The 11,228-nt window shown below is 43.1% G+C and overlaps 1 protein-coding gene across 1 annotated transcript; it reads right to left on the bottom strand.

Annotated features, from left to right (window-relative positions):
• Positions 1-3,928: 3,928 nt before the first annotated feature.
• On the bottom strand, positions 3,929-8,159 carry DEGS1 (delta 4-desaturase, sphingolipid 1). The gene is made up of 3 exons (XM_015857166.3): positions 8,037-8,159; positions 6,636-7,378; positions 3,929-5,159 (listed from the first exon to the last, which is right to left on the bottom strand). Exons 1-3 carry the CDS (start codon positions 8,116-8,118, stop codon positions 5,013-5,015), a joined length of 972 nt encoding a protein of 323 aa, XP_015712652.1. The 5' UTR covers positions 8,119-8,159; the 3' UTR covers positions 3,929-5,012.
• Between the last annotated feature and the right edge of the window lie 3,069 nt (positions 8,160-11,228).

The raw sequence follows: 11,228 nt of genomic DNA, 5'->3' as shown, positions 1-11,228 counted from the left end.
CTCACAGCAGGGTCTTAACACAAAGTTATATCTTTTGTGATGAGAAAATGTCAGCTTGGAAAGATGGCTGTAACTTTCAGCATCAGCCAGCTGGGAAGTATCCAAGTTAAAAAACATGGAAGTGAGGCAACTGAGTTCTGAAACCCACTGCTGCCATCACTGTACAAAGTTCCTTAAGGGAACCTTAAGGAGGTAATGAAAGGAACATTAATCTCATTAGCTACCTGTAATCCATCTTACTCTTCCTAAAAGCAGTCCGACTATCAGTCAAGCATCAGAAAAGGAAATGTTTCTGCTAGCAGACTTCACAGAAAGCTCACAATGAAACCTGTGTTTCAAGAGCATGTGCTGAATCCAACAGCAATTTTGAAACTGCAAGCAGTTCTGCTTTAAGGAATGATAATTCTAGCCAGCATTATTTTTTAACTCACTGGTAACACACATCAATTTCAAACTAGAAACAAACTATGTGTGAAATTTAGAAGAAAAGTTCGTGATGGAACTTCAGTGATACGATTCTGAAATTCCTGGCGTCCTTTCCTGGAAAAAGGTGTGGCAAGCAAGACACTCTTTCACAACTGAAAATAACCACATGGATGTTTTCCTCCATAAAGCCATAAAAGCAAACCCTGCTTACCAGACTTAAGTATAGCTATAGTTAACAAGCTTATGAATGAGTCTGATCTTCAAGCCTTGGCATATACAGTAAGAATTTTTTCCTCCTTTTCTCTTACCGTGATACCATTCCTATGTGTATACACAAAACAAGAAAGCAGGGTAAGAAACAAGATCAAGAAAGAAATACTACATGAGTGGTAGATATAGGTTGTCTTGCTGAAGTACATGTAATGCTCAAGGTGTCTGATGATCATTCCTCTTGAAGTGTGGCATTTGCAAAGTAAACTCAGTGCAGGAAGATTTGAAGTTACCAAAAATCTGAAGTTGCTTACCATGTCTGGGCTGCCTGTTAGTCAAGGAACAGGAAAGCATTCAGCTCTACTTTATTCGACTGCTCACACAAGAAAGTGGTACGCGTACGTTGCTTCTTCTTGTGAGAAGTTCTGCTTAAGCTACAGCATTCATCACTGAAACACTGTTGATAAGAGAAAATGTAGGATCACTTGTGCCCATACATAATAGGCATCGCTTCAAGAACAAGCCTGTTCTTACAGCACAGAGACCACTACTTTGTTCTGCATATGCGGCTGCTCAGTTAATAGCAGATGTACCTAGAGGAAGTTTTCCCTCTAGTCATCTTATTTCTGTTGGGACAAGATCAAGAAAAAGTTTATCGTGCCATCCTTCCCTCCCTTTTCCTGAGGCTAGCCACATATCTAAATCACAATGACTCTCCACCAGGGCATGTTTGGTGGTAGCTTAAGCATGTATAGTTACAGTGAGCAGAGGTGGTTCAGAGAAGCCTCAACACAAAACTTGCTGGTGTAGGATCGATTGGAAAATTTTGAACATTCTTGTCCTTGTAAAGCTTTGTCTATCATTGCAGGCTTGATTGAAATACAGAATTCAACAGAATCACACATGTACAGTTGCAGATTCCTACGTTAAAGACATATCGACGTGGTAGAAATACCTTTGCTTTGTGCAAAGTACAACAGAAGTTGTTTTGCCCTAAGCCTTGAAACTCAAGTTACAAAAGAATGCACTTTCCTAAAGCTGTGTCTTGAACAACACATGCAGGCAAGGACACAATCTGAAACCTATGGGTAAGGCAGCCTGCAGAGTCACCCATGGCACTGGCACTTTAAGCAAAGGAGAAGTGCCAGTGACCAAACGAGTAAATAGCATAAGGCCACCTTACTGGTTGTGGAACTTGGTTATACATTGGAGAACAGATTAAAGTTCCGCTGCAGCATTGCACTTCATCTGGTGTGAGAACAAAGGACAAGGGGGTGGAGACACTGCTGAGCTCATTATGTAACAGTGCCTGTTAACCTAGAAGAGATCATTTCTTGCATTTATAGAATTTAAAGCATGTATTATGTACTAACAAGCTATGTTTAAAGCCTTAACAGAAAAGTTTTAGTATAGATACAGAACCAGAAACCATAACTACTTTTGAACTGACACGTGGCTGTAAGTAAAGCCTTGCATGGATCTGAAAGTATGGAGTTATGCAGACAGAAGGGTGCAGCCATTCAATCTGGGATAATTTGGCTACTATCCTGGAACAGACAGGTTCCACAGCAAAACTAGAACGCCAAAGGCAAAAGGCATTTCGAAAGAGGAATATATCCACGCCTGTCCTGTGGGAAAACTGCCTTCAATCAGACTCCAGGATGCATTACTTGCACCACTTAAGCAACTTGAAATAGGGGGCAAGGGAAGGAAGTGTGGAGAACCACGAAAGGCAATTTACTCTGAAAACTGCAAGACACTCAGAAAGCCCTGAGGGGCATTCAGAGCTCTGCACTATTTCACTGCAGCTACAATACTTTGATGACATTTAAAGTTGACCCTTGGCCAGCTGTGTTTGATAGTTAAACTCCAGGCTGATTTCATATAAAGGAATAGTTTAAGTGACAACCTAGTAAAATATTGTAGTTATACAGGACAGAATAAACTCAAACAATTCATTAATTCTATCTGAATAGAATTAAAACTAACTGTCAAGGTCCTTGGTGCTCTTTATGGTTGACTTTCATCTTCACTGGCTAGTTGATGCTGCCTCCAACTTTCAGGTTATGTCTTTCAAGGAGTATACCAAGCTGTTTCTGCAAGATATATTTTAATAGCATTAATGAAGGCTGTTTAATTCCTTAACAATAACTACACTGCTCATGTGAATAAGAAGTTGGTTAATATTTCTTGTGTTGCACCTTTGGACTGAAGAAATATAGTAGTTACTAAGAACATATCCAATACAAATGCAGTACTCTCAGATGATCTTAATTTCTTCTCACAATTGTTCAGAAAGGTTCTTAACTTCCTTTTTAAGAATAGAGCAGTGCTGCAATACAAGTCAGCTCTGAGATGATCTGCTTCTAGCACAACATCTGCTAATGAAGTTAGATGCAGGTAACCCTTATGCAGTGCAGGTTAGACACCTCAGAAGGGTAGTTAACCATGCTGGCAAAAATCTAATGAGTTCAGATCCAGACATTAAGTCTTGTACTAGGCTAATCTGAGCCAGTAAGAGTTCCTCATATCATGCTAGATGTTTCACAAAGATTATGGCAGGCATAGGGAACTTACTCAGAACTCTCCACTGTCCTGCACGGTTCATTCCACAACAGCACCCAGTAGCACAGCTCCTCTTGCAGCAACCATTTGAATACTAGCTTGATCTAGAACTTCAGTGTTAGGGGATCAGTTAAAAACTCACCCAATAATACTTTAATCTTTGCTTTTTAATTACATGTAAAAATACTGAATATGGTATATTTGGACATTACACTGTACCCTGAGCAATATGCTGGCTAACTATTACATCATTAGCATCACAGTGAAGTCTTGTTGTAAATGGTTGGTTGGCACACCTTCATATGACTTCTGTTACTTAATTGCAGATAAGGGCTCAGGCTAACATGAAAAAAAAAAAGCAAAGATCTATCAGAAACACAACTGCAATCAAGTGAGGGTTAAGATAGAAGGATGTATAGTTCTCAGGTACTCCATCTAAAAATATGCAGGAATTAGAGGCATCTAAACATGAAATTCTAGCAGACCAGCATGGACAGCAGCCTGAGCCTTCTGCCTTCATCAGATTCCATCTTTTAAATAAGAACATGTCATAGAATCGCCATCAGATACAAACTGCTCCCAAATATCAACCTTCCACAGCTGAAGACCATCACAAACAAATTAAATGATACAAAAGAAATACACTGTGTTGAGGTATATATATAGGCTCAGTAAATCCATTCTGCCTTCCCACTTTAAATGCTTCAAGTAACTCAATAGCATCACCTGTGTTCTCACCACATTTTATTATATAAGTAAGACCAGTGTTTATGTAGGGTAGGTTTAAAAAAAATAGGAAGAACGTTTAGCAACAGCTTTCCGCACACATAAAAGACTAACACACTGAAAAGGTCAAGTTGCCAGTTGCTGTAGCCAGCATTGTTTGCCAGAATGGTATCTAGTTCAACTGATTTCGTTGTTCATACCAGCCAATTTTCCAAGCAAGTGTAAATATTAGAGCCAGCATTTAAATCCATGGTAACAGCAGAACCAACCAGGTTCTACCTTCTCATTTTCCTTTGCAGATGAGAAGAATTCCAAACCATAGCAAGATTTTTGCAGTATGAGGAACTTTGATTACATTGAGTTCCCTCACAGCATGTACAACTTCAGGCACTGGCTGATCAAGCTACGTACTAGCACGAGTCGCTCAAGGAGTAGGTGGGGACACTCCAACAGTGATACCATCAAAATCCCCACCTTTTAACAAGGCCACCACAGACGCCATCTAGAACATGGCTATTTCATTCTAAGTGACAGGTTGCTCCTTCAGAGTACTTTCTGTCCAGCAGGTAGCTTACTTTGAGCAATGCTTCAAATAACACTACCTACTTCAACCAAGAGCAGATATTTAGTTCTTCTACCCACAAATCGGGGAATAAGTTCAACAGAAGATTTAAGTTGACCAAATATGTTAGTTTGGAATTAACAGATAAGTACAGCATCTTAATATACTACCATCATCTAAACTGCATGGTAGGGGCGGTGTACTACATTGAGAACTTTTAAAATACAAGAGCCAAACATGTTTCATACAGATTTAACACCTGCCAAAGTAAATCCTATAACAAAGTGATTTAGCATTATACATATAACACTGATCCTTAGGCAAACAAACACATTTAACCAGTGATTCTGAGTACTGCTTGGAATGTTATAGAGCTGGTAGTAGCCTCCTACAAAATAACCTTAAGAATGCACTGCTGCGTTGCTGTGGATCTTAACTCAGGACACTAGTTAACATCTTTAGCAAGAGACCTTGTATCGGTCACTTTAAAGCAAGCAAAGTTTTTTTTTTGGTTGCCAGAAATTTATTCTTGATGCACTTCACCCTTCAATTGCCTTTTCATGCGAGAGTAAGGGCTGATTGTATCATCCATCACGAAGTCATAAAGCACTTTTATCCAAGAGTTATACTGTGGCAGGTTGTCATAGTATTCAGCTGCTATTTTCTTCACCTGAGGAGAGATACAAGGTTCATTTACTATTTACATTATTGTTTCCACAAGCACCAGTTTAGAAGTTAGACTCTAGAAGAACAGCTATTAGTGTCAATGTAGCAATGTCTTGAAACAACTCAGTGCCTTGAAAAGCTCATACATGGAGAGGAGATCAGAACAAGCTGAGCCTACCCCTGAGGCCTGTTTGCTCTGCTGCCAACAGAACCAACCCCAAGAAAGCACAGAAGCTGTTGGTTTGCTGGCTGAAGTGACTCAGTTCAGAGCTGCCTTGTGTATGTACAAGTCTCACTGCAAAATGGACGTTGCGAAATTGAAAGAGTTAACAGCCGTTTTAATGTGGAGTTTCAAACCTCACTCTAAACACTGTATTTCTGAGGAACATCTTGTTTCTAAGGATGAATATAAGCAGCGTCTGAAGATTTTACTCTTCAACGTAGAGGCTGACCAGGCCACTTTTCTAAGCTGGAGGCCTAGAAATGCTGGAGTTTCAGTCAGATATCCTTAACATTTACTTCTGGTTAACCATCTGAAGCCTTAAAAGCTTGAACACAACAAAACTGAGCTTTCACTGAATTCCACAGAGTTTAGTGGCAGAGGATTATTGTTAATCTCTATAAGCAACAAACAGAACCAAATTGTTTACACGTTTGGCTCAGAGCTGGGGATATCTGATTTATCAGCACACCTATGAAACAGGTCATCTAAGCAGCTGCAGCTCAGCAGTACCCCATTACTTCAGCTATCTTCAGCTCACCAAATAGCAGATACCAATTAACTACACTTCCTTTAAAAACAATCCTCATTTTCTTATTAAAGCAATAACTATTTCCCTATTTAGAACTTAGATATCTGTGCATTAACTGAAATCTGGTTCACCAGCACAAACCTAGGTATGAACAGCAAGTCTGCAAGCCCCAGCATCTTGAGCTGGAAGGGGGAGGGAACCTAATCTGAAAGTCTGAATCTGCCACTTGTGCAAACGCCACAGGTCTAATTCTCAGCTTTGAAGCCTTAACTGTCAGTGTACAGCTGACACTTATCAAGGGGTTCAAAGGTTCTCACTAGACAAAACTGAAACTGCTCCAGAACAGAAAGCTATTGAACATTTGTAGAATTACAACACACATTAGCAGTATCTCCAGCCTTATCTTTTCCTTAAAAGAGAATGTCATCGGTAAAGGAGATTGAAGGACAAATACACATTATTTTACTTAAGATACCAGGAACGGAGCTGACAAAGTTTTGGAGGTGCCTCCAACTTCCTACTAGATTTCTGCAAACTTTCAAACTGAAAAAGAACTCCAGAGGCCTGCTGTAATCATGGAAACCTAGGAGAGAGGCAAAACATAAAGCCAAGACAGCATGAGGACAGGACTTTCCCCTCCTTTAAAGAAACAGCATCTTGGAATCTGTTCAGCTTTCTTCCCCTCATTCAACTCTTGAGCTTAATAGCTGCCTCAGAAGTAAACTTACCAGTGGAAGGCTCTTGCCAGGAATATTGGGGAAGTCGTGGTGCTCGTTGTGATAGCCAACATTAAAAGTGAGCAGATTAAGTGGCCCATAATAGGAGTAAGTCTCGTGTCCCTTTAAAAACATGTAATGTTCAGCTATGAAGTGTCCTGAAATCGGGTGCAACCCAAGCCCAAGTACTGAGCCAGCAAGCATGTAAAAAAGAGATTTGGCTCCCCACAGATAATAGATCACAATATCAAAGGAAAGTTGAGCCAACAAGTTGATGATTTCAAGTCGAGTAATTGGCTTGGGGTTAATGCAGAGGGGTCTAATGGCATAGAAAAACGGCTGAAGAACAATCCAGATGAATTTCCTAAAGCGAGTGCAGAAAAACCAGCCTTCAAAGTTGGTAGGAATGTCCACATCAATCCCATCACCTCCCAGATATCGATGATGATCCATGTGGTATCTCTTGAAGGATATCGAATAGGGCAGACCAAGGGGAAGGTTGGCAAATATTCCATACCATCGATTCCACATTGCTCTGCCGTTGCCAAAGGCACTGTTGTGAGAGATCTCGTGAATGGCCAGAGTCATGGAGTGGCTGATGCAGCTCCCAAACACGTAGGCCCAGAAGACCACCCACTTCCAGTCCAGGTCTCTAACCAGATAGAAGGCAGTCAGCTGCGCCGCCACCATCAGCAGCACCACCCAGATCAGGTTGTAGTCCGGCTTCATCAGCGCTTTGATCTCCGGGTGTTTGGCTACAGGGGAAAGAGTTACATAGAATACAGATATCACAGAACCACTGAGCTCAGAACATGAGATCATTGCATCCAACCATCAGGGCACCACCACAAACCTCTCCTCACAGAAAACCAGCCTAAGAAAGCCACAGAAACATACATCCCTCACCCTCCGCTCAGCTGGGACCCACCAACCAAGGGAACAAAAACACATTCTTAATAACACCTATAGGAAGTCTTCCAAAATTCAGCCATTTCTACATTTTCCCGTTGCTCAGCAGCTTGCCAGTAACGTGGCAAGTACTAACGTTCCCTCAGTCTATCAGGGAAGGAAATGGCGTGGAGCCGACAACCCACACAGCACGCACAGCCCTGCTACGAGCTTTCCGGTCACCATCCGACACCGTCGCTGTCTGCCCTCTCTCTCTCCGTCCCTCCTTCCTTCCGCCCCCCGCCCCACCCGCTCAAGGCTGGGGCCGCCACCCCCCATCCTCAGGCCCGGCTTTAAGGCCCGGCTTTAAGCCCCATCTCCGCGCCCACCACCCCAGTCCCAGCGGCCCAGCCGCCTCCAAGGCTCCTTGACGGCGAGGCCGGCAGCCATTTTGCGGGGAGCCCCCTCGCCACGCAGCCCGTCCCAAGGAGCGCCTCCTCCTCCTCCTCCTCCTCCTCCCCTCACCCAGGATCTCCTTGCGGCGGTCGGCGTGAGGCTGGTCCGTGTACACCCACTCGAAGTCCTCCCTGGCGACGGTGTTACCCATGGCGATAAAGCGACAGCCCCAAACCTCAACCGCCTGACTGCGGGCGCCCACCGGCACGGCTCCTTTATAAGGCTGAGGAGTCCCCGCCCCCCCGGCATCGTTCTCTCCCCTGATTGGCTATTCCAGCTGTCAGGGCGGCGGGCTCTGCCTCCCGCGCTCCTCGCTCAGCCCTCAGGGCTCACTTGGCTGCCGGCGCCTCAGCCGCGCAGGGCGGGGCGGGCGCTGCCCTCAGGGTAACGGAGCCGCGGTCGAGCCGTGAGGAGAAGCCGCCCCTTCGCCATAGCCCGGTCAGCTCTCCTCGGCCTCGTCTGAGCTCAGCCCCGCTGTCGGGAGGGCTCTGTAACGTCACGAGGCCGGAGCGTGGAGCGGGACGCTGGGTTTCGAACTGGTAATAGCGTTGTCTGCGTTATTAGTTTGTAATAGTGCTGTATGCGTAATTAATTAGGAGTTAAGGACGCTCCTTGGCTTGTAATTCTCGCTTTACCTCTGGGAGCCCTCTGGAACCGCAGTGTCACAAAAACCAAAGGTCCCTCTGACCCCAGCCCATAACTCAAAATGGCAGAAATCACAGAATCACAGAATTACCCGGGTTGGAAGGGACCTCAAGGATCATGTAGTTCCAACCCCCCTGCCTGGCAGGGCCACCAAACATACACCTTTACTAGATCAGGTTGCCCAGGGCCCCGTCCAACCTGGTCTTGAACACCTCCAAGGACGGGGCATCCATCTGAGTGCAAGGGAGCACTGGAACACGCTCCCAGAGGTGTTGTGGAGTCTCCTTCTTGGAGATGAAATTCAAGACCCACTTTCCTGTGTGACCTACTGCAGGGAATGGTTGGACAGGATGATCTCCAGAGCTCCATTCCAACCCGTATGATTCTGTGACTGTTTGAACAGCGTGTCCAAAAGCAGTCAGAGGTACAGGGCAGACAATGCTCTTCCCTGTGACTCATGTTCTTAGGCAGTGAGAGTGGAAATAACAGTGTGTTACAGCAGCTGTTGGTTGCTGGACTCAGGATATAAATAAAGAGGTGATGTATTTTTAGATCATTAAAATACTGAAGTAAATAGGACGATAAAATAATACAATGAGAATTAAAGACATAATGAGAAAGTCTAGCAGTTCTGTAAACAGAACATGTTCTGCTCCAGAGGTAAGGGGTGTGTGGCTGTAAGGACTTGCCATTGTCTGGCCAAAATAGATGTTTCTAAAGGTGTTTAAAGATATCTAACTGTGATCAGAAATGCCTGAACCAGGGTCTCTGATTTCTTCATGTTTTCTATTATTTTAGGAACAGTTTTGGCAAATTCCTCTCTACGAACCAAACTCAATTTAATCTGCTCCTGCATCTCTGTTTCGTACAATACTATGAATAGTTTGCTTACCAGGATGACTTTTAAGCTTAAGCCTGGAATTTCTGTTGTCCTCAAACCCACTGAAATTAAAATAATCCATAGCAGCTATAAAAACAACAGGAAAACATTATCACAAAGAAAGCAAGACCTTATCTATCAGTGTCACATGAATATCTAAGGGCTCATAGTGACTCACTTAAGGTGTATTAATAATAATGAATCAAGGTTAGTACACACAAGCTGCTGCTCACCTGCACTCTAAGCCTTGTACATAATGTTTCTGAAGATTTCCCCTTAGGGCTGCAGTTCAAATATTAGCACCGCGATCCATCGTGGCACTAAAGGCCTCCTCATCCATTGGAATGATCCTGCCAAAGAACGAATGGGTCTGCTGATAAGAAAGGTTTCTGTTGGTTGCTGTGAGCACTCAAGGAGTACTAGAGTTCAGTACACAGAGGCAGAGTACTTGCACTGAAGGTTTGTAAAGCCATAAATTTCAGTGGGAAAATAAATACAGGATTCCATAAAGATTCATAAACTGAACAGTTCATGTCAGCCAAAAAAGCTTAAGCACATGAGAAAGATATTAAATAGGAAAGTACTGTTATTATTATTATTATTCTGTTTAATCACTGAGTCTTTCTGGTTTAAGCAGTCCATAGAACAAATCCAGATTTATTAGGTTTTCAGCAAGTTAACAAGTTTCCTACATGACAGTTTCTCTTTTAGGAGACAAAGAAATGCAGCACGTAGCGTGTCGTCAGATGGCACAAGGGTAGGACAAAAATCCTGCACTGTTTGGTTACACATAAACCAAAGCAGGCAGCACATCCCTGCCCAAGCAGGAAGGTGTGATGCAGTGAGCACAGCTCCACCATAGCAGAGGACATGCAGGCTGCTCCAGATACAGTGCAAAGTGCCACAGGCATGGAACTGGATTGCTTTAGAATAGTTCACAGCTAGTGAACTCCAACGTGCAATTACTGATTAACATAAGAATGGCCTGATGCTGCAGTTTTCCAGTTACATTCTTCAAACCATGAGGAATACCAAGAGATTGGGTAGTCCTACCTGAAGGCTGATTTAACTACATGCTGTGCCATCCTATTTCCAAGAGGCTGACGATGCTGAAAATTCCCTGGGCAGTCTTAGCACTTCCCATAGTTAACTGTTAGAAGAGCAACTGGATTTCTGTTTCCAAACAGCCTTAACTTTTATGTGAAGAAACTATGTAAAGACATCTTCATAAATATCAGTCACTTCTGTGATTAATGAAAGGGGTGTTAGGAATATAAGAATTTACTAGTTCTTGAATCTGAGCAATCTATATTGTCATTTTCCTTCCACCCTGAGCTGCTCAGTCCCAGCCCTTACTACAAGTCATAAAGCTACAGTCTGATAGCTGCCTGCAAATCAAATGCACGTTACATCATAAACGACACCTTAGTCTGACTGGTTTGAGGTTCTCCCTTGCACAGATGATACGGTCGCAGACTGCAACAATTGCTGTACTTTACCATGTTTACACAGTAAGCCTTGTAAACTTGCGCAGAAATCTATGAAATGAAAATTAATTTCGTTTTACTTCAGCCTAGGTATCAACTTGTGTATTGCAGAACGCATCCTTTTTTATTTAATAAGGGCCAGAAGTTAACGTCCAGCTATTTTCTCTAAGCTATTAATTCACTCTGTTTTCTACATTCTGTGCCACTGATGTGGATTCAAGTCCTTTTGGGACCATCCAGTGCCGATCT

Source organism: Coturnix japonica, chromosome 3 (genome assembly GCF_054131305.1).
Source record: "Coturnix japonica strain WE chromosome 3, WE-NBRP24, whole genome shotgun sequence".
NCBI classification, from domain to species: Eukaryota; Metazoa; Chordata; class Aves; order Galliformes; family Phasianidae; genus Coturnix; species Coturnix japonica.
The sequence above is the reverse complement of the archived record's forward strand: the minus strand, read 5'-3'. Positions and strand labels throughout refer to the sequence as shown.